This window comes from Octopus bimaculoides, chromosome 8, assembly GCF_001194135.2.
Source record: "Octopus bimaculoides isolate UCB-OBI-ISO-001 chromosome 8, ASM119413v2, whole genome shotgun sequence".
Classification (NCBI taxonomy): Eukaryota; Metazoa; Mollusca; class Cephalopoda; order Octopoda; family Octopodidae; genus Octopus; species Octopus bimaculoides.
This window is the reverse complement of record NC_068988.1, coordinates 13,527,688-13,552,754: the sequence shown is the minus strand read 5'-3', so window position 1 is coordinate 13,552,754 and position 25,067 is coordinate 13,527,688. Positions and strand designations below refer to the sequence as shown.

General features: G+C 32.9%; 1 protein-coding gene across 5 annotated transcripts in view; it reads left to right on the top strand.

Moving 5' to 3' along the window:
- Nucleotides 1-25,067, top strand: part of LOC106879192 (trafficking protein particle complex subunit 13) — a 271,910-nt gene that overhangs the window by 144,290 nt on the left and 102,553 nt on the right. Inside the window, exon 1 of one of the 5 annotated variants that reach the window (XM_014928649.2) lies at nt 14,879-14,906. The exons of 2 other annotated variants lie outside the window; for them this stretch is intronic. In XM_014928649.2, the coding sequence (XP_014784135.1) occupies nt 14,894-14,906 (13 nt within the window). In that variant the 5' untranslated portion in view covers nt 14,879-14,893. Of the gene's footprint in view, nt 1-14,878; nt 14,907-15,025; nt 15,179-18,886; nt 18,966-25,067 lie in introns of those variants that run through there. 2 more of the 5 variants (XM_014928648.2, XM_014928646.2) reach the window with 2 other exon arrangements.

Genomic DNA, 25,067 nt, shown 5'->3' with positions numbered 1-25,067 from the left:
ATATATATATATATATATATATATATATATATATATATATATACATACACATACACATGTACATACATGCACATATATGTATATATGTATACAGATGCCTCTTGTAGTAACATCTCCATGCCATCATCACTGTTGTTCTGAAAACAAACACTTTTTCCCAACATTTTGGTCCAGTTTCATGCACTACCAGAAACCTCACACATTTGATCCTTCCCACCACTGAACACTGGCAATCTTTCTTCAGCTTCTCTTCACATTACATACACTTGTCAACTAGCTTTTCTTTTAGTGATGTATTATTGCTCTTTACCATCTCCTTTCTTCCAGTCTTTCCAGGCATGTCTTTTAGCCTTTATGCTTCTATTCGTGACACTATTTCCCCATCATGTTACTTTTTATCTAGCTGGTACTTTGTTCTAACCACAGATCTGGTTGGTAGTTTTTAGCAGGTTATCTCAAAGAAACTACCAGTTGTCAACTATTATAGGTCCCGATCTCCTCCTTTTCATCCTTTGTGTTATCTACATATATTTCGCAGGAGGATGTTTTAGTTTCTACAATCTTCCTTCTCTCGACTGCCTTTAGTTGCAGTCCATTAAACTCTTATTGTGAAGTCCTAATCAGCAGCCTATGTTGGGTGGTACATTATTTACTAAAGGAAGACTTAGTATTTACAAAAATTAATCTATCCTGTTTCCTAATGAAAATAAAATTTATCTGGCTTGCATGTTTACTCAGTTGGAAGGTGATCAAGTGGTTTATTGGTTTCCTGAGATTTATTCTGTGGATAGTTTATTTACGTTACAGAACTCTAGAAAACTTGAACCCTCTTCATTACAACAATCATATCCATAACCACCATGTACTCTAGAGTAGCTTTCACTGTGCTACCTAGTATGTTCATTGAAGTCACCAGCCAAGATAATGATGTTGCTGTCATTTGTTACTAAGGTAGGTTCTAGAGAGAAGCTTACAGAAGCAACTCTTTGTCTCTTCAGTTAGTTTCAGTTGTGAGACATAGAGATGGCAATTGCCATTGCTTTTTCTACAGCTAGTCTATGTTTAATTATCCTGTCACATAACTCTTGTTCACCTCAATTACATTATCTACCTACCTAAACCAGGATCATTTCCTACCCAGAAGAATTTGTACTTGTGTTCTTTACCTATGAGGTGCATAGCTGAGTCTTCTCTCCATCTTACTTCTTGCCCACAACATACAAATACTTGCCTCTACTCTAGCATCTCTATAATTTCACTTGTTACCTTTCATACTAGCTTTAATAGTTGCAGCCCTAAAGATTTTTACCTGATGGAAGGAATGCCATGCTATAGTGAAAGGATTGATGTTCGAAGCCTCTTTCTTGCATTTAAACAGGAATGTGCAATTGCTTAATGGAAGTTGAGGGCCTCTTGCATACAACCAGATGTTTACAGCTAACCATCCCACAATGGTGCACAGCACTACCACAGTGAGTGTTAGCTTTGTATACACAATTAAGGTTTACCATTGGGTTGTAGCTCTGCATGAGTTTAGTATTGTTTTATTGGCCAGATGCCCTTCATATCACCAATCACCTCACAGTATAGACTAGGTGCATTTTCATGTCACCAATGATAATAAGATTGTTTGCCATGGCTAAAGTGTCCCCTTATATTTTTTATTCAGAGGGGTGCTTTCCTAAAAGTGTTGCTTTTACTACAGATTTCAGAGTCCACATTTCCCCTATGTAAGTAATTTAATTGGCATTACTGCTCTCCTTGACAAGTTTCCATCACTAGGGTTTGCTGAGGCATCATCTTCCTTGTGGAACTTTTAAACAGTTTTGATGCCTTGGAATTTCAGTTGTAGAACACTGCATATAATAATTAGGGCCTGGAAGAAAGATGAAACTTTTAATCAGTCTCTATTGCTTGAAATCTTAGTTGTAGATCACTGTATATAATTAGTCTGGAAGAAATAAAAATGGGAGGAAAAGGAAATAGACTGGTTGGTAAAGTTTGCATTGCACTGATCATATGGTAAGGAGGAGAGAAGAAGAGAAACTGTCTTTCCTGCAGTTTTTATTGATCAAATTGACCTACAAGGCATCACTCAGCCTGGGTTTATAGTAGAAGACACTTACCTCAAGTGCCATGCTGAGACTGAACTCAAAACCATTTGATTGCTAGACTCCATTCTAATAATTGTTTGAAATGGACTTCATTCACTGTTACTTACTATTAATTACCTCAGGAAAAGAAAACTATTAACAAAAGAAAATACTTTAGGTGGAAATAAGAATAGATTATGTGAAGTACATATTGAATATGTATGGTTCCTGGTTGCCAGTATTGAGTATAAATTAATGATTGACAGTTTCTTCTATTTGATATAATTCTGGTGTTATTTCATTAAAGTATCTTTACTTTCTCTAATTTTTCAAGTCTTGAAGTAGGATCCTTCTTAGTGTTAATCAAATCACATTATTTTCATATTCTTTAACAATTTTTTTTTTCCTTTCTGAAATTGTCTTTATTCTAGCTATTTTCAAAAGTTTTATATTATTGTGTGTGTGTGTGTATGTGTGTTCAGGAGCTGAAAGAGGTGTTTGATGCAGCTGAAAGGAATTATTGCAAAACAAGTAAAGCAACAGTGACAAAATATATTTTGTTACAGGTGGGAGATAGAGATGAAGGGGTAAAGAGGAAGGATATGTTATGGACATACTGAGCAGTCAATATATCATGTAACCAAAATATTGTTTGTTTGCTACTTACATTATTTTATGATGTATGATGGTGCTAATTATATTTTGATATCGGTTCTACATTAAATATATTTTAAATATTAGGTGAGAAGTAAGAAATGTTAGTCTGTGTTGATGAAAGGGGTATGTAGTAATGTGATAAATCTTATGCCATCTCATGAAATTGTGTGTGTGTATGTCTGGGATTAGAAGACAGAGAGAAGGTATGAGGGATGGCTAGGAGTGATAACCGAACACACACTCCTCCAGAGAGAGAGAGAGAGATGTTGCTACTGCCATAGAGAAAGGGGGGGAAACAGTTAGTAAGAGAGAGGGTGATAACTGAATTTACACTCCAATAGAGGGGGAGAAAGAAAAAGGACATAATATGCTGCTACTAACAAAGAGAGTGAGAGAGAAACAGACAAAGATAGATAGAAAGACTAGACGCTGCTACTAACTTAAAGAAAGAGAGAGGGAAAAAGATAGACATACTCCCCCATGAGTGGTAAACTGAGCAGCTGACACATTATATCACTTGACCAAATGGTTATGGCAGACATTATGTGTAACCAACAAAACAAAATTTTCGTTTTATCTCATTTACCAGTTCTAACCAGTTTTGAAGTATTCTGTATTATTTTGATGACAGAGATGGGGGCCATCAAAATAATGTAGAATATGTATTAATGCTCTGTTACCTGAGTCAATTGAATTATGAATTTGTGTGGGGGAGGGGTAATGTGTGCGTTTATGAGTTTAGAAAACAAATTGGAGGAAAAGTAAAGAAAAAGAAGAAATGCAAAGAGTAGCTGTATGAAAAGGGTGAGAAATATACCCAGTGAGAGAGTGAGGAATAAGCTATCAGCAAACAATACACTGTATCATGTAACCAACTTAAAAGAATACAGCATAACATGACCAACAACAGACAAAAGAAATAAACAATGTTGTCTTTTATTTTTTTATGCTTGTAATTTCATTTTACTATAAATCTTTTATAGAAAACAAATTTTAGAAAAGGAACTGGTGGGAATATAAGCCTTGCCAAAGGAGGAAAAAAATAGATATCACTGTTCTTTGGGACTTTAGTATCCAAACTTATGCTATATAGGCCAGTAGACCAGATATTGTGGTAAGAAATCACATTGACAAAACATGTCTGCTCATAGATATGTCAATCCCACTGCCCACATCCGAAAAAAACATTGTCAACTTGAAAATACCTGATTCTTTTGAAACTCTTTCAAAACAGATACTATAAATTTAACAAAATCTTAGTGCTCAGATTTGGGTTTCCTTCATTGCTAATCATAAATAACATCCAACTTGTTGTTACATTTAGTCAATTGCATTAAGCCCTGTGTTCAACTGGTACTTTTTCCATCAACCCTGAAAGGGTCAACTTCAGCAGAATATGAACCAAGAATGTAAAGATGGATGAAATACTGCTAAGCACTTTGCTTGGCATATTAACAATTCTGCCAACTCACCCACTTGATGATAATAATAATGATCTATTGTTGTCAGGGGGGGGGGCACGTTGTGACCCCACAAATCTTGTACATTCAATTCTTTGATTTTAAGAATGAAAGTCACATTTTCATTTTTCGTGGTTTAATTATGAAGTTGTAATTTTTATTAGAGTTTATATGAAACAAAAAAATATAACTTATCATTTAAAAGCTGCCTCTCTTATATTATTATTATCATGCCCTTTACTAATTCTGCTAATAATGAATCTCATATCATCTCAAAGGATCTCAATAGTAATACATATTGGAATTTTAAATTCTGGACTTGGGACTTATTTGATTTTCATAGAAATAATATTGAATCAAGCTGATATTCATTTAAATTTTCAAATCTTTTTATGTCTTATTTGTTTAATATATCTTTTATCTTTATTGCTTGATTCAAGTGAAATAATCTGATTAACAGATCTCTAAATGTTATTTAATTTTATTAGATTTATTGAATTATTTATCCAAAAACCTGTTGCTTATCGCTTAATTCACTTAAAGTATATTTTATAGATTATTCTAATATACTCTGATATTTAAATGGAATTTACATAACATGCCCTCAAGTCTTAATATTAGGTGAATACAGATTTTTCACCTACAGAGAAGATGTTCCAATAAGCAATATTGGCATTTTTAAAAAAAGTAGCTGTTGCAAATTTGCATGATTTTTTTTTCAACACGACTTTTATTAAACATTTTCCTATTTTCTAAATACAATTTTAAATTACCTTTTACCCTCCCCCTTTCTCTCTCTCTCTCTGTCTCACTCTCTCTCTCTGTCTCACTCTCTCTCCCCATCTCTCTTTCACACACACACAATGTTTTGAATAGGTCCATGTTTTTTTTTAAATACTCCTTGTTTTTTAGCATTCTGTTAAATTTAAGAGTTCTCATCACCATGCCTACTTTTCTCTGACAGAAAGCTTTGAATAATGGTTTCAGATTTGACTAGTTCTTTATTTTGTCAACCTTGTAAGGATGAAAGGCAAAGCTAACCTTGACAGTATTTGAACTCAGAATGTGAAGAGCCAGAAGAAATGTTGCTAAGCATTTTGTCCAACATGCAAACAATTGTCAGTTTATCACCTTGTAAACCTTGAATAATAAAATGTTGTACCACACAATTCAGAATTATCTCATCTGTAAAGCCTAAGACATAATCTTAATATTTCATTCTCTTTAGCTTACCTCTACTTCACTGTTTGTTTTTGTTTTGTTTTTGTGTGTGTTATGCTGTAAGATTTAAGAGCTGTCATCATCACCATCATCCTTAGCAGTAGCATTATGCTTACATTTCTATAAATAGTAACGGTTTTCTACTCCCATGCTATTTCTATCAATAACTTCTAGGATTTTTACCAAGCTTGCATTGACCATATGTATTGTATGTGTATATGTTCAAATCAAGTAATTCCCTTATCTAGTTTGCTTCCTCAGCATACTTGATAAGATGAGTTCTTTTATTTAATGTTAGGTGAGAGAATAACTTTACCTTTTTGAATATATTGTCTGTGCAGGTAGTAATCTCTTTAAATTACTTCTTTCTACCACAATTTGGCACTTCCCTGAGTTGGATTTCAAAGATCAGCTTCTTTCATTGAGCTAAATATAAAAAAATTTTTTTTTTTTTTACTTGTTTCAATTATTGGACTGTGGCTAAGCTGAGATACCACCTCAAAGTATTTAGTTAAAGAAATTGACCCTAGTCCTTATTTTTAAGTTTAGTGCTTATTCTACCATCCCCTTTTGCCGAAGCACTATGTTACAGAGATATAAACAAACTAATACCAGTTGTTAAATGATGAGAGAACACACATACACACACACACACACACACACACACACACACATGATTGGCTTCTGCACTGTTTCCATCTACCAAGCTCACTCACAAAGCATTGGTCAGCCTAAGACTCTAGTAGAAGACACTTGGACAAGGTGCAATGTAGTGGAATTGAACCCTAAACTACATAATTGTAAAGCAAGCATCTCAATCACAACATGTTGCACTCATTGCAGCCATGGTTATTTTAATGTACAAATTGTTAACAAATATGGCTTTCATTTAGAAGTGATTCTTCAAAAGAGATCATTAATATAAAATAGTGAAATCCAGAGCCATGACCTGAAGTACTATATCTTAATTCAATATTTGCAAGCTTTAATCCTTTGTTTCTTATTAGTACTTGTGGTTGTCTGTTTATGACAAAACTTTGGATCTAGTTTCAGGCTTAGCTTCTGGGTGCTTATCTTAAAGGCATTAGATAAATACAAAAATATTCCTTCCATTTGTTTAATGTTTAATGAATGTACCAAAATATTTGGGAATGTTATCAACTGTGATCAACAGTTGATAAATATGATACATTCTATTCTAAACATAGTAACATCTGTATGTTACAATGAAGGTAAATCTAAAGATTAATGTAAAACTGGGGAACTAAATATTAAATTTAAAGAAAGATGTTTGTATCACTCTATCTATTTGTGTATTTGTGTTCATATATATTCATATGTATCTGTGTTTATACACAAACACACTTACGTGTGTGTGTGTGTGTGTGTGTGTGTGTGTGTACATAGTTTTTAAAATTCACCTTCTTTAACATTTTCTTTTACCAGAGGAAGTAGTTTATTTAACTTCTCATTTCTGACAATACCAAAGCAATTGTCTTCATCACCTGGCAAATTCATACTTTTTTAAGTTACAAGAGATTAGATCTTTCATCAAAATTTGATAAAATAAGAAAATCTCAGTAGTAGCAGCAGTGGTAGTAGTAGTAAGAATAGCAATGGGAAAAAAAGATTCACTCAGATAAATGTCTTAATATTCTGAACTTTATATTTCTTCATTTCTTGACTCAGTAATGACAGACAAAATGTTTATCAAAAGCAAAACTCTCTGAACTTTTTTTTTTTTTGCTTTTCCTTTGCACACTACAGCTGTCTTATATACTCAGATAACCTTTCTAAATAATAATCCTAGTTCCATTATGTTACATAAATAAGATGAAGTTTAATGTGTACATTATTGGAGACACCCACAGATGCTTTTAAGATTTTGTACTGATCCATTGTTTTGCAAAGTAATCATGAGTTTGTGCACACACACATACACACACACACACACACACACACACACACACACACACACACACACACACACACACACACACACACACACACACACACACACACAGCTAAGAATTTTTTACCGTGTATCTCTCTTTGAATTCAATAATATTTGTTGGTCAGAAAAAATAATTGATGTTTGAATAACACATGATGTTAGTTAGGAGATGTGCAATGTAACATAGGTGGGGGAACTCTCAGCGATCAAAAACTATTGAACCAAGTTCAATTTATCAATCATTGATATTTCACCTACTCTGCTAATGCCCCTGTAAGGCATTAACTTGATCCTCTATTTCCTCAACCTCTGAAATTAATCAGGTTGTTCACTTGTTGGCTAATATTGTGGATCATAGAAGGTCAATTTACTGTATCTAGATGGCGTTAACAAACAATCCCATTCTTTTTTTCAATTCTAGTTTTTAATATGTATCTCGATTTTTAAAATACTATATGATTAGAAAGACCTTACATTTTAGCTGTTATGCTCTGTGTTTATTCAAGTGAATATTATGTGAACATCTTATTATAGTCTTTTTCTCAATGTATTCTTTGCATTCATCTCCTGAAAGATATGCTTGCTCCACAGCCTTTTAAAATATCAGGTCCTATTCATAGCTGTTGTCATCACAATTCCAAATGCAATAGCCATTTAGATTTCCTTTTAGATTGAAATACACAATCTTCATTTTTAATGAAGAAAAATACCCATTGCAAAACCAAATCTTTGGTAACCAAATCTACATATAGTGTTACTTATCTCTCGCAACAATATCAATTACTACCACTAACAGTATCTTTTTGTTCATTAATCTGATCACCACCAATTTCATTATTTTTTGAATAGATCTCTAGCACAGTGTCTTGCCATTTGTTGTACTCTTTTGTCATCTCTTTCATGAAGTTCAGCTTCCTGAGATCAGTTTCACTACTTCTTTCCATATCTTCATTAGGCTTCCTCTTATGCAGGTTCCTTTCATTTGGATTACTAGGCACTTTTTCTTTTTACATAACTGTCATTCTCTGCATGTCTCACAGATCTGTACTATTTCAGTCTTCTCTCCTGCACTCTACAGCTAATTCCTCTTAAATCCAACTTTCTCTCAGTTCATTTGTAATCTGTATTTTATGCACACTAACATTTCACATTCAGTGGAGATATTCACATCAGTTCTTTCCAGTCTTGGCACCTCCTTTGCAGTCAAAGCTCATGATTTTCTACCATGGAACATTACACTTCATACACCAGCATCATACAGTTTGTCTTTCACTTGGAAAGGGAACTATTTTGTTAGCAGTAGCTCTCCCTGAACTTTTCCCTTTTTGTTCTTGCTCTGGCTTTTATGCTTTTGGAACACCATCTACTGCCAAATGGCTCCTCTATGTAACAAAAACTGCCAACAGCCACCAGGGAGCCCTGTGAGTACTTAAAAAAATTTATTCCGTGAGTGTTCTTGTTGTTAACTACCATGTATCTGGTCCTGCTCATCTGTCAGCCTGCCTGTAATCCCACTTCATTTCTTGTACACCCACAGTTTACATTGGGTACTCGGAATAAAGATCCTACTTTCTTCTTTTCTATATATTAAACATGGCTACTTGATTTCTGGAGAGCCTACTCTTTCTTACTAAGATTTTTTTGTTTGCTAGATTTACTTTAAAGCACCTCCATTTTTTAAATTTCTTCACTAATTCTAACACTATCTTGTATGAAACGAAAACAATTCAGAAGAATATTAAACAAAAATACTTCCATACATAAGTGTTCATGTACTTTATAAATATTTGTATATTTATGCATGTACAAATTTATATATTCGCATGCACAAATGAATGCATACACTCACACTTGTCAGCTTAGATTTAATCTATTGAGGATGTGTATGCAGATTTTACATATGTTTTAAATGTAGAGCCAAATTCAACTAAGTTTGTGCTGTTAAAAAGAGTTTTTGGAATATTCTATTCTGTATTCAGCTCAGCTTGTTAGTAGTATGTCAAAACACTGACATAAAGTAGCTACTAAAAGTAGTTTACATAAGACTTTCATTATGACTACAAGCAGAATTTAATTCATTTAGTTAATTATGGTGTTTGGTTTTTGAAAAGAATGATTGTACATGCAATTAATGTGGTTTTGAGGAAGATTCACAATGAAAGCGACAAGAAGCTAATGAATGTAGTAGTATAAAACTCGAAAGTTTTGGTAATAAGATGTGTTTGCTATTCTTCTTCTGAACATTTTCTTAAGCTTAAGATTTGTCAGTGTTAAGAAGTTTTCCAATCAAGCCAAATTCTTTCTATTATTGCAGTTGCTGGCAACTGAGGCTAATGTAACCTATAAAAACTTCATAAAACATAATAGGACTAAAATTCTTTTTCCAACTGAGAAAAGATTCCAAGTTGAGAAAAAAGAAACTTTGACTAGTTTAAGGATTTGGACAAGAAAGTTTCTTTACAGATATTCAGGCCTAAAGTAGAGAGCCTTTTTTCTTCATAAAAGTAGAGTATTAGGTTTTCCTTCAGTTGACATTTACATTCTATTATAATTAAATATAGCTTGATTTTCTGTTCCTTATAATAAAAGACAGGTAAGGCTATTTGTAATTAACCCTTATAAGACTGTTGGGTCAGTCTACCAACCCATCATTTTTATGCTGGATAAAAGAAAGAACCAATCTTTTCAGTGCTTGTGTTCTTTTCTGTTGAGACTCAAATATTTTTTAATAAGATGTTAACCCTTTTTTTTTTTGTCTCATGTCAGCAAACAGGAGTACAAACCTAGGCTTGGGTATTTATTTCATTGCAGCTGCACTAGTACACATCAAATAAAATGTACTTATCTCTGTCCAGCCATAGGTATAGCACATACTATATTATTACTATATTTGTTGTAGCCTAAACTATTTTACTAACTTTGCAGTGTATAATATACACTGGATAAATATTAAAACCTGTATACAATCTTTATAATCTCAATATTTAGTAACAACTATAGTAAAGGATATTTATAACCTGTAACAAGTACATAAAATTAGTTTATATATGTGATATGTGAGTCTGTTGCACTTTTGTCTCACTGTTACTTATAATATCTAACATCTAGAATACATGTAATTGTTTGTGTATCTTTGTGTTAGTTTCCCCCCTCCTCTGCTTGACAACCAGTGTTTGTATGTTTACATCCCTGTAACTTAGCAGTTCAGCAAAATAGACCAATAGTGTAACACTTAAAAAAAAAAGTCCTGGTATCACCTTCAAGGTGGTGTCGCAGCATGGCTAGAGTCCAAAGACTGAAACAAGTAAAAGATGCTTGCATCTATGTATGTATGTATATGTTGTATGCAGATTTTCAATATATATTTTCAACCAGAATGACCCATATAGCCATGAGAAAACTAGATATCAAGGTAGCTTCAGAAACAAAATAAAATTAATAACGATGAAGCTGAGAGAACCCAACACTAACACATCAACCAGTTTTTGTATAAAGTCATAAACTCTGGCAAAGTCCATTGCTGAAGAGATAAGATATAGAAGATAGAGGAATTGTGAGAAAAGATTTGAGAGTACATAAAAGGGGGAAAAAAAAGGTAAAACATGTCAAGGTTGTAGGCAATAAATACCAACCAAGACAGTACAGCAATAAAAGCAAAATGAAGACAAAATGGACAGAATAAAAGAAAAAAAGACCAATTATAAGATAATGACAACACCGTTGTAAAACAGAGAATGTGTAATAATTTGTAGCTGGGAAAAACAGTATAACAATAAGTAATGAGAGTGAGTGCATATAACAGAAGAGAAGAAAAAAAAATAGCCATCAAAAATTACCAATGTCCTGTAAGAACTGGCTGACTTCTAACAGGCTGTAATGAAATAGCATATCAGTGGTCAAGTGGATAAAGAACAATGAAAGATGTAATTACACACACACACACACACACACACACACAAACACATATATCTGGTATTACTCTCAGTGCCCTCACATACCTACCATAGCTCCCCCACTCCCTTGAGCCACTCCTATATTTCATCATCACTTGCTACAGTTACCTCTACCCCATCTCTAACCATCTCTCCTCACACTCATATGAAACATCTCCATCTTCCTGTGCCCACTCATCCAGTCCAATCCTCTATACCAGTATATTTACATACCTCCCACTCCACTGTAAACTTAAGGGTAATGTGCCCTCCACCACCATTTCTTTCTTCATCTTTCTCTCTTTTTGAACTGGGGTAGCCCTGCAATCTCCTCTACAGCAAGGCACCTATCCCTATCTCTTAATTATACTTTTTAACTTCTCAACTGGTATAAACCCATCTCTCTCAATACTACTCCCCATCCCAGTTGAGGGGCTTTTGTCTTGCAAGTTACATGGTGACCTTGTCATTGCTGATACCATATAAAGAGCACCCATTACACTCTGTAAAATAGTTGGCATTTTGAAGGGCATCCAGTCATAGAAACCATGCCAGAACAGACGACAGAGTTTGGTGCAGTCAAGATTGGTGCCAGATCCTGTCAAACGATCTAACCCATGCCAGCATGGAAAATAGACATTCCATAATGATGATGATAATGACAATATTCATTACTTGCAAGCAAGTATGGCTTTGTATCATGCTTTTTAGGTGCCTATGTAGTCATGAGCAGACATGGACTCCATCTTATCACCTTGATCTAGCAAAGCATCTAGGATGTGACAGCTGAAGAGAAAGAGGGGGCTACACCAGAACTAGGACAGTACTCATTTTCAGCTGCGTAGACTGGAGCAGGATGAAATCATGCACCCCCTGGTCCAGGAATTGAATGCCCTATCTTATGGTTGCAAGCCTATTACCCACACCAAAAGGTCACATTCAGATTGTGTATTGAAACTAAAACAGTTAACCTTGAGATAAGATCAGATGAGCCATTTAAAAACGAATATACTGTGATATTTAGGTTTTTTATAACAATGTGTGTGTGTATTTATGTGTGTGTGTGTGTCATCATGGTTTAAACATCCACTTTCCATGCTGGCATGGGTTGGTTGGTTTGAGTGAGGACTGGCAAGCCAGGAGGCTGCCAACCACTCTGAGACTATAGTGGGTGCTTTTTACGTGCCACTGGCAAGGGGGCCAGTCAGGTGGCACTGGCATCGACTATGCTCAAGTGTTGCTTTTTACGTGCTACCGGCACAGGAGCCAGTCAAGCAGCACTGGCATCAACCATACTCAAATGGTGCTTTCTACATGCCACCAGCACAGGTGCCAGTCAGGCGGCACTGGCATCAGCCATTCTTGAATGGTGCTTTTTACGTGCCACCAGCATGGGTGCCAGTTGGGCAGCACTGACATCAGCCACAACTACAGTATCTCTTGACTCAACTGGTCTTCTCAAGCACAGCATACTGCCCAACGATTGAAGGGTACTTTTAAAGGGGCCAGTTACGTAACACAGGCATTGGCCACAGCTATGATCTCACATGGCTTGCTGGGTCTTCTCAAGCACAGCATATCTCCAGTTAGTTTTTGTTTGTTTGTTTTTTTCCTCTACAAATATGACCACATTGCAAATACAGCCACCTTAATGAACCTCTCTGACTTATATTTCACAGCTTATAGATAATGTTATTTTATTTATTTAACATTTTTCTAAATTGTTATCTTTATGGCTTCATCACAACTTCTTAGTATAACAGTAATCAAATAAGATATCCCTTTACCAAAGTTTTGTATGACGGAGTGGGGGAGTCAATCTCATCAACATAAGCTGAAGTTCTGTAAAGTATTTCTATTCATGATAAAAAAATCTCCTTACAGTGCCAGATACCATTAATGCCATCACTATGTATAATAGAGCATTCTCCCTAACATTTTCTCTAATATCATGCATTGCATACAATGAATGGACCAATATGCCAGATGGTAGCACCATTATCAGTCAGAAAATTGATATCTGGCATATTTATTTATCCTTCTTGCTGTACACTTCGATAATCTTTTTTTAACATGTAGCATTCACTTATCCTTAGAATCTTGATGTGTTCCTGCTGTATATGTATTTTCGGTGTCCAATTCAATCTAATACAAACAAGTCAAATATCATTGTGTTAATGATAGAATGGAGGTTGGTGATCATCATACATAAAAAGAAAAATAGGCCACTTCTTTTATCCGCAATATTTGCATGCAACATCTCAGATATAGTGTTCAATTTGGGATTTTATAATGTATATTACATTGATTTTGTATATTAACTAATGCTATTCTTAACACTAGCCATTCTTTCATAAAGAAAGATTTATTGTGTTTTATCATGACATAAACATAAGTGTCCTTCCAAAATTGAGTTTTATCTGACTTGTTTGCTACAGCATCTGTAGTAACTTGAGTTTTAGAATGTTTTTGTTTTGTTTTTGTTTTTTTCTAAAGGTTTCATTATCATCAGCTAATGAAGCTGCTTCTTTTCTATCATTTGAATGCATTAGCTTACATATGTTGGTTACATTTTGTTTCTGTTTTTTAATGTTAACTACTTTTTGCTGTATTGGTGGCAAATTGTGTGTATGTGTATGTGAGAGAGAGATGCTTTATGATGCATAGTTTTAATTCGTAGAGCTCCAGTTATCAATATCCATGGAATTGTATGTATTCCAGCCAAAAGTAGTGGACAATATATAAAAAGAAAAATATTCAAATGCAAAATAATAATGGAAGAAAATAAAATCTAACAATAATGAAAGATTTATATTGTTGCATATTAGTCCAGTTTCTTCATAATGCCATTAGAGAAACTAAAGAGATTTATAAATGATTGAATAATTTATATGTTTGTGTACCTCTTCTGATATCTTTAGCTGAATATAGATATTAATGTGTTGCTAAAATTAAGTTAAACATAATATAGATTCATATACAATTAACATAAAGGAATATATTACTTGGAAGTATCTGGTCAGAGAATAAATTAAATCTTCATGCGTGTGTGTAATCAATGTGTTCAGAAATATATATAATGTATATTATTTAAGCTTTCCTTAGTCATGTTTCCTCCTCTTCCTTTTTATTTTGTATAACTAGATATAGAATAATTAGCTAATTCTATTTTACTTATTTATTTAATTATTTTCAAATAATCTCTGATATTGTTTTATGTATCAGCTTCATTAATACTGTAAGTTATGACAAAATGAGTCGTCAAAATGGAAAAATGAGGGACTGTATATGGAGATTCTCTATTGATCTTTTTCTATCATTGATCTCTGTATCATGTTGACATGAAACACTTTTAATGGAAAGCATGTCTGTTATAGATTGGATAAGCTTTTTCAAGGTAACCATTGTTTTACTAATGTAAGTAGTGCAGATATATACATATATATGTATACATATATCATTCAGAGTCTGTCTGCAGAGCTTGTCACTCTTTATTATCTGTCATACAGAAGAAATGAGTTGCCTATTTTGAGGAGAAACCAGTACAGTTTAAGACAGTCAATAGTGGGTACTGATATGAAAGTCGGAGGTAAATTTAATGATTTTGGAAGTGGGGGACAGGATTTATAGTTTTTATCAGCCTAATTTCTCTTTAGTCATATTTCTAATATAATCCACCTATATCCGCTCTGTTGCTCACTCTCTCTCTCTCTCTCTCTCTCGCTCTCTACTTGGTGTTTTACTGCATTTATGCTAAAGCCAGTTCGGCTTTTTGTCATGAAAACCATGCATTCAAATCTACGGGAAAATTTAGTTTTCCAATTATTACTAAAACACATTTTGCTATGCTTAGTGTAAAAAGTAAGTAATTTATGTTATACTTTCCTTTACAAGTTGTTTCTATTCTCTGTGTCAAGTAATATTGAGATGTGTGTACAAAACAAAGTTAACATACATATTATTATTAATTCTCACCTGACTGCATGTACATAATTTTTACACTACCTACCTTCCCAATTAACTATAGCATTATGAGCCAGTGTTAATAGGATTAGCAATCATTTTCTGAAACCTCAAACTTCATTTATTTGTCCAACAAACATTGTACATACAAATATGAATTTTGCTATCTGCAAAATATATTATGCATATATATTGTTTTGTTCTTACTGTATTTTATTTATAATTTTAATTTTTTGCACTTACCTCTGAAATAGTCATATTCTATAAAATAATTATCATTACTAAATTTCTAATTGATGTGTCTTTCTAAATAATTCAAGGTCACTAATTAACCAATCCTTAATCAAGTTGAATACTTCAATCATTCATTCATTCATAGGGCACCCTTGATTTAGTTGCTATGCATTTCAGCTTAATACGATCATAAAGGTTAAATATACTGACATTTGCAACTTTCCTACTGATTAGCATTTTCCGACAGCCATCCATTCTTTTTTGGAATTTTTTTTTTTTTTTACCTATTCACTTTTTGCCATATCTCCTCTCAGTATGGAATCATTATGAAGAGATATTAACTGACCAAATTCTATTATAAGATGCTATTTTTACACTGAGATAATTTGGTATCTACATATGCTTTTATAGATTTCTCTTCCTGTCTCTATTTTTGTACACATACTTACATATATTGATCATATTCAATGCTCATAATTGATTATTTTTATTTAGCTCTTTATCAATATTTACTATATGTGACACCTTGTAACTTCTGCAATTACAATACTATTGTTTTAAAGCACATTCAATATGTGCTTCATTCAGTCTGACACAATCTATTAGTTATATATGATTTTTTTTTTCCTGAATGTATCAGCAGATTCAGTTTAAATAATCGTAGGGCAACAATTTTTTTCTTTTTTTTTTTATTGAATCATGAACAATTTTATATCATATAATTAATATTGAATCTGCTATAAACTTAATGAATAAATTATTTTTATCCAGATAATTTATCCATAATATTTTTTATTGCTATAATTTACAGTTAGACATATATTCATATTTTGCTGACAGTTCTTTTGAATAGTTCATATATTGTGAATATTAATTCATATGGATTTCTATAGTTACTGAACAAATTTCTGACTTAATTACATTTTTGATTAGACAGAAAAGAAAATATTTTTAATTATTTGTGTTTTCAAATGGTTACTATAATTGAAATTAGAATAAATTTTACTTTAAAGATCTACATTTAAATTTACATTTAGTACATCATGAAGCATTGTTTTAAATGTTGATAGTAATTTCTGCAAAATTTATCATATAAATGATGTCAAACCTGCAGGAAAATTAACACAAGAATTTTGTTGATTCTAGCATCTACTACTCTGTCATATTTCTTTTTCTGAGAATATATAGTAACCCTGATGTATGTGTAAAAGAGAGAAAGAGGCAGATAAATAGCAATGACTAAATAAAATCATCAGTGTCATTCATTATCATCATCTTAATAGCTACCTTTCTGTGCTTGCCTGGGTCAGACATAAGTACATTGGGTCAGAGTTTTCTGTAGTTGAATACCTTTCCTAATACCAACTCTCACCTGTTTCCAAGCAAGGTAATAACAACAAACAGCCTGGATATGTTTATGCAGAGGCCTGGGAACAAATGACATGGTTTGAATGAACCTTTTGTTTGCAAAGATCATGCAACATGCCAAGAAGCTCAGACATGCTTTCATGGTGGAATGCAAGCAATACCTTCAGTGTGCCATTGTTTATAACCAGCAAAGCATATGAAGATATGGAAAATATAAACTCATATGCATACGTGTGCATGCACACACACACATACACACACACACACACACACACACACACACATATGATGAGCTTCTTTCAGTTTCCATTTTCCGAATCTACTCACAAGGTTTTGGTCAACCTGGAGCTATAAACTGGCACTCTATCAGTTACAACAATGAATGTTCCAGTTCATCCAATCAAAAGAACAGCCTGCTCATGAAATTAACATGCATGTAGCTGAGCACTCCACAGATACACGTATCCTTAACATAGTTCTCTAGTTCTCAGAGAGAGTCAGCATGACATAGAATGTGACAAGGTCGGCCCTTCGAAATACAGATACTACTCATTTTTGCTAGCTGAGTGAACAAAAGCAATGTGAAATAAAGTGTCTTGCTCAAGGACACAACATGCCACTGGGAATTGAACTCACAATCTCATGATTGTTAGCTGAGAACCCTAACCTCTAACTCATGTGCCTTCACTTTGGGGCTATAAGTAGAAGACATTCATCCACATGCCACACAGTGAGACTGAACTCAAAACCATATAGTAAGGAAGTGAACTTCTTAGCCACTCAACCATGCCTAACAAAAATTCATAGAGACACCTCTACTACAAATTTATTCAGTTTTTGCTAGAATGAAAGATGAATGTGAAAACTATGATGATAATCGGTGTAGAGGTACATATATTTATTACCCATTGCTTGCTATAGCACTTGGCAAATGCAGCCTGTTTAACTATCAAGTGACTCAAAGAAGTATATGGAAAGGCATCTAATCAAATTCACACATATTTCCAAAATGTATGATATGCTTAGAAGTCAGCTCCTGTCATTATGGCAGGTGAAAATTATGAATTACATAAATATTTTATATCCTCAGTGTTTGTGTTCTTTATATGCAATCCAAAATTTATCCCTTTAATCATGTTATTGGAAGTGGGATTTCAGATCAAGCACAATAATCTTTCTTGAGCCAATGCAACCAAAAGTAGGCCCCAGTCTTAATTTAGCTGTTTGGAATGGATATTAGGAATAGTTCAAGTTGTAAGACACTTGCCCAAACAGTTTTATACAAATAGCTAATCCTATAGACTCTTCTAGGCCATATTAGAAGTTGTATGAATGTGTGTGTGTGTGTGTGTGTGTGTAAGTAGTCACCTTGAATGCATTGATCACTGTATGGAAGAAATTTCACTGTTCTGATATCAACATTTGCTTGTATTTATATCAGCATCTATCTTTCTGTTTTATTAGATTCCTCTTTTTAAATCCAGGTTTTACAGTCACCCTCATCTGTCACTGGCCAAGTTAAGATCCAATTTAGAGCTCTTCTATATTTTATCTGTAAAGACTGCTGACATTTATACCAGTAATTAGAGTGTCTTATAACTATGACTAAATTGCCCAATACAGTAATGATGCAAACTTAAAGACAGAATCATTAAAAAAATCTCCTAGATAGAGATTTCCAAAGGGCATTGATATTCATGAAGCCATAAAGATAAGAGATTTTAAGTACAATGAATCCTTGTTAAGCTCTATTAATAAGAGCAAGAATGTCTGTTTTTGCATGCTGTCCAAACTAACTAATGGTAGAGGTTGACATTGTTTCCAGATATGATATTGAAAATATACACACATTGTACATTGAACATAACTTTTTTATTATATATTTTATAAATTTATTTAACATTCCAGTATGTAAAAGTTAAAAAGTTGCTACTATTCATTGTTAATTTTATTTACTTGTGGTAGATGACAAATGAGTCTGATGTAGTTAAGGCAGGGCAGATGTGATAACTTGTCATTATGAGTTATTGTCTCCCTCTCATAGAAGTCTGGGGTGACGGACGATGGACTGAACCAAAAGCAGGTGAGTCAACAATACCATCAATAAGTTTAACAGCTACAGGATCAGTACAAATTAGCTCAATGCTTCTTCCAGATAATGAGTTCCTTTAAGGCTCTAAGATCAGTTTCTGTTGACAGGTCAATATACAAAATAATGTTATGAAGGAACCTGTATAATTTGGGTTTAGGTTTCAGTAGTTTGTCTACCTCCGCCTCACTATCTCTGCTGTCATCAATAAGAATTTTATCTACTATTTCTTCTGTTAACACTTGGTATCCTGGGTTAGCATCTGTCTTTCAAATATATTCTGACATTGTCTTCTCTGACATCTACTCTGCTTGCCTCATACATGCTTCTTCTTTAGATCGCTGCTTTCTTGTACTTTCAAAACCAAAATATACTTACAGCAAAAGTGTATGGTAGTTATCACAGTATGCAATGTGCTGAACCTCACAGTGTAGCATAAATATTACTCAAAAGTAATCGTGCAAACTTTAGGTAACTTTGACTCAACTTATTTTTTGTTTCTGGATGTGTTTTATCTTTGAAAGAAAAGAATACAGCCTCATTATATTATGATACCACAAGAATAGAATTACTATAAAGAAAATCAGTTTCCATTAATAAGATTTCAGTAATTTTATACATACACCTCACCATGAAGATGTATTTGTTAGAGAGGGATGTGAAAGCAAATGGTGAAGAGTAGGTCTTAAGTAAGAAACAACCTAATATAGGAAGAAAAAAGCTGGGAAGGGAGAGGTTAATAGATTTCAACAGTATGCAAGTTAAGAAGCTATTGAGGGAGAAGGGCAGAATGCTAGAAAAAAAGACATATTTATTAAATAGTGGTGTGGAAGCAAATTAGAAACAAGCAGATGTGTACTGGTGAAATATCACTCACCTTCAGTCCTTATTTCTATCAATCTCTCTCATCTTGCCATTTGCCCAGTACACATCATGATACAGCTAGTTGTAAGGTATGCAGTGCTTTCTCTAAACGATTACCACAAAATTTCATATCAGACGATGGAAAAACTGGTTTCTCATGATTATATTATTAAATGAGCTTAATATTTATGATGAATTTACTCTCTTTGAATTTATGATGAATTTCCTGTGCTCATTAATCACACCTTGAATTTTCTCTCCTACAAAACTTAAGCGTATCAGTAGAAGTCAACACTAACAGTCACTCACTCAACTCAGATTTCGTCTGGTTTGTCTTATAACTAGCTTAATGAGATACAATTTAATGAGGATTCACTAATGCCTGCAGATCTTTTACATACTCTTAATCAATGTAGTATCCTTCTCAAACATCAATCTTCACTGAACTTCTGTGTGTCCTGTTATTTTTGGCAATTATATTTTTTTTTTTCATAGCTGGATGCCCTTCTTATCATCAACAATTATTAAATAAAATTAAATTCTTCTTAAAGCCAGCTGCCAAGCTGAAGTTTCTCAGCTAAGACAGACTAAGTTTGTTCTATACATAAAATACTAAACATTGGTTTTTGTGTATTTACATTAAACATTTTCATATTTTATCATTTCAATAGAACTTAGAATTAGTAACATGGTACCCTAACATTTTCTTTGTTGTAAAGTTTTTATGATATTTCATTGTCTATTTTTCATTGGTAGTGCAAAAAATAGTCTTAGTTTTTGGTTACATTGTATTTTGTTTTAATTATATTTTTATACATTATATGAAATTTCATTTCATAGAAATATTTTGTGCACTTAACATTTTCTTACAAATTACTATAATAGGAAAAAGATGTAAATTGATTTTTATATTTAAATTGTGCATTTTAACAATGTTGCAGTAGATAAACTTGTGTACAAATTTAGCACATTGATTAAGAATGTAGTGCATACTGTTCGTGGTTGTACAGAATAATATAGAAACTCAATTTACATAGCAGAATTGTTTGGTTTCTATAATACTGATTCACAAATGTATTTTCCAGTCACTCATCAAATAATCAACATACTTGATCTACTGTGAAGTGATGTTTCGAACATCATTTTCCCCATTATTTCTTTATACTTGTTTTTCATTTTGATGACATCTCTGATTCATTTAGTCTCTAAACAATTCTATTTTCCTACATCAATAGATATACATTCTTGTAAATTTACCTAGTAATTCTTTCACCTTTATTTTGGCAAGTGTGGCAAAGGCTAGGTTTTGCTGATAGGTCATCATAATGAGAACAAAATATGTTTGGAGTTATCTCATACATACAGAAATAATTAAAATATTAGTCCTTGACTGTTTTTTTTTCCACACCACATAATTATTTTTAGTTTTTCTACATTAAATATGTTAACACTATAACTGAACAGCTCACATATGTCCATAAAATAGAATTAAATTCTTAAAAAGATTATCGTTGTTCTTTCAGTCAGATTTCATTTAAATGTACACTACCCAACCATATAATTTCAGCTTTAGTCCTACTGCCTGGTGCCTTGGGCAAATGTCTTCTACTATGACCCTCAGCTGACCAAAGCCTTGTGAGTGTGCTTAGTAGGCAGAAACTAAAAAAAGCGTGTGTGTGTGTGTGTCCGTTTCTGTCCTTGTCTTGGCATGACATGCATTTTCGGAGAGAACATGAATAAAATTTAAAGCCTGAAATGAAATATCTATAATTAAGAGAAGATGGACAACCATCCAGCTATGTAATACTTGTATTTACATTTTGAGTTCAAATTCCACTGAATTGGGCTTTGCCTTTCATCCTTTCAGGGGTTGATAAGATAAGTACCAGATGAGCACTGGGGTCAATGTAATCAACTTATTTCTCCCCTGAAGTTGCTGACCTTGTGCCCAAAATTTGAAACAATTGTTCTATAAAACTCCAAATGCATTAAGATTGCAAAATCAACTAAAATTGGTTTGCTAACAATAACTATCATTTACGTGTGTCAACATTTAATTCATACCTTATTTGGTCAATTATTTGCCTTTCATAATCCTAAAATATCATGCTTCCAAATGTATACTTCCAAAGTCACCTGCTATGTGATGAGTAACAAACACTCTATTAAATCTAATAATAATAGTTTAAAATTTTGGCACAAGGCCATCAATTTCGGGGGAGAGGGTAAGTCAATTACGTTAACTCCAGTGCTCAAATGGTACTTATTTTATTGACCCCAAAAGGATAAAAGGCAAAGATAATTTTGGCAGAATTTGAACTAGGAACATAAGGATAGATGAAATGCTGCTAAGTATTTCACCTGGTCTGCTAACGATTTTGCCAACTTACCACCTTAATAATTGTTAATATTGAAACAAGGAAGCATTCAAATGTGTGTGCTGAAGACTATAATCTGTGTGGGAAGGCAGGGTCAAGAAAGAAGATTTTGAAGCATAGGTTTTAAAGTGAATATTCTGATTATTTAAACTTTCAGTTTGAAGGTAATTAATAAACAGATATTTATTCATGATATTAGACAAAACTGAAGCAAAAATGATCTTCTTATGCAGTCATTCTAATTTCTACCTTTGCAAGCAATTCAGAGGTGTTCCTCCCAAAAGAGCTGCCATATGGAACAGATTATATTCATTATTCATATACAATATATTGAATTCTGCTCTTAGATTTATATATTTGATGCTTAGTGGCTATTATTTAGTTTCTCTTGAAGTGTCAAGAACAGCATCTTACAGCATTCTACTAACACAATCACACAAACAGAACAAAACATATGCAATTACAAAACACACAAAGGCTATAGTTGAAGAAAAGTATTTTTGTTTTCTAAGTATTCTTAGACTTGAAATCAAACCTACCTATTACAAACTACATATTTTCCTGTCTACTTTAGCTACTACTACTACTACTATTATCATCAGTTCGTGACACATTTTTACTTGGTTTTCATTTTCACTATATTTTCATGCCTCTTCAGTCAGTCTTCATGATGATAGAATTTGATGAGGGTTTTTTTTGTTTTGTTTCATGTTTTTCTTTGTTTTGTTTTGTTTTTTTTTGTTTTTTTTGTTTTTCAGTCATTTTCTTTGCTCATCCAAACACATTCTCTTGGAAATAATGTCTGTCTTTATTTCCTTCCAGATGTTGTATATTCTCCACTTTCTCTGCCATAATATTTTTGTTATACTTTGTCACCAACAGAGACACAAAGCTTTTCTCTAATCATTATAAATGCTTCTCATAACATATTACGAATGACACACTCTCTATTATTTTAAATTCCAAGATATTAAATTATTGCAGGTGATGATCTTTGTTGCTTATGAAATGACATATGCTATGGATTTACAGCTGTCATTAAGGCAATATTTCTATTTTATACTTCCTAGGTCTTATTCATAGAAATTGATCATAATTCATCTTTATTACTTCATTGTGAAATTCTTCAAATTTTCAATTCAGTTATATTTATTACTAGATAGTTTGGTTTTTGAAGACAAGATTATAAATAATCAATTGTGTAATTTTCATTTTGTCAATCAATGCATAGTTTTCAATTTTCAATATTGATGGACACCTCCGTTTTAGCTCAGCATTTTAAAGCTTGTCGAAATAAGGCTCATCATCATATTCAATGTTTTTTTTTAATGCTGTCATGACATAATGGATTTACTATACAGCATTGTTCCATCCATCTCAAATTTTTTCATCTTATTATAGTAAATCCGAACCTTATATGATCTGATCTATGTGAGCTTTGATAATGAGATCAGATCTCATGTAACCTCTACCACTAAATCAAAATACAATTCCATTGAGTATAGGCCATTTATTCACAGTGTATGTGCGTTTATGTGTATATAAGTGGATGTGTATGTATATATGTGAATATGTATATGTTTGTGTATATATTTGCAATATATGTAAGAGTGTATATGTATGTGTATCCATATCAATGCTCCAATCAATGATACCTAGTTGATTTGTTTACTTAATTTCAGTGGTCTTCATTCATTCTTCACCAATAACTCTTAGCTCCATTCCTTTTATTGCTCATATTTTAAGATACTGCTATCAACTTTGGCCATGGCCAAGCCATTAGAGACTCCAATGAGGAATTCAAGATGGATGCATGCAGTATCAGGTTCTCATTGCAATGGGCAAAGAGGATAGGACTAATAGTGCCTATCCTAATAATAGTGCCTTTATAGATCTCGCTACACTTTGTAATAATCCAGATTGTACTTTCAACACCTTTGTACACAAACTTATACAATTCTCTTAAGCTGTTTATTCAAACTTAATTTTCTCATTGCTCAATGGAATTCATTACTCAAATATAGTGAGATAAAGATGCTTATTCTTTAAGTATTTCACCTGAAGTTGTAGTATTTGCGGTTCTATACCAAATGCAATATTTATCTTCTTCAAACCCAATCGTTTTCTGTACCATTCTTGCTGCCATCTTGGTGGTACTCGATTCATTAGTTTTAGACAGTCATTTCCCTTATCTACTGCAATTTTTCATCTTTGAATTTGTTAGTAGATTTTTTTTTATTCTATTTCTTTTTTTGTTTTGTTTCTTTTTTTTTTGTTTTTCTGAAGCTCCTTAATTATGTATGGTGCAACTATATCAATTATTAAGAATATCACTTTTTTTCACAGTATTATCAACTCATTGGTGTGTTTGTATCTTATTTCAACATCCAAACAAAATTCTTGAAAATCTTGTATAAGATAACCAGTTTGAATATATTTTTGCAATTCATGTAAAAGACAACTTAGTGACTTTCACCTCAGAACTACATAAGCTTTGTACATTCATTATATCTTATTATGATTTCAGAACCTCTCTACGCAATAGTGTATCTGTCTAATGCTTCTCTGCATGTTTATTGAAATTCTCTATAACAATTGCAACATCATTTTCACTGGTGGTTATTCTTATTAGAATCTGGTAAAACTGGTTTCCAACTTGTGATAAATTATTCATGCCTGCTATGCAAATAACTAAACTTATAGTATTTTGTTGCATAAAAGATATAGCAAAGCCATATTAACCCTGATAATAGGCAATCATGAAATAACTACTGCATTGGTGTCTGTTTGTTTTTAAGGGTTCAAAAACAAAAATTTTAAGTACAAGTCTCTTTCTCGCTATATATATATATAT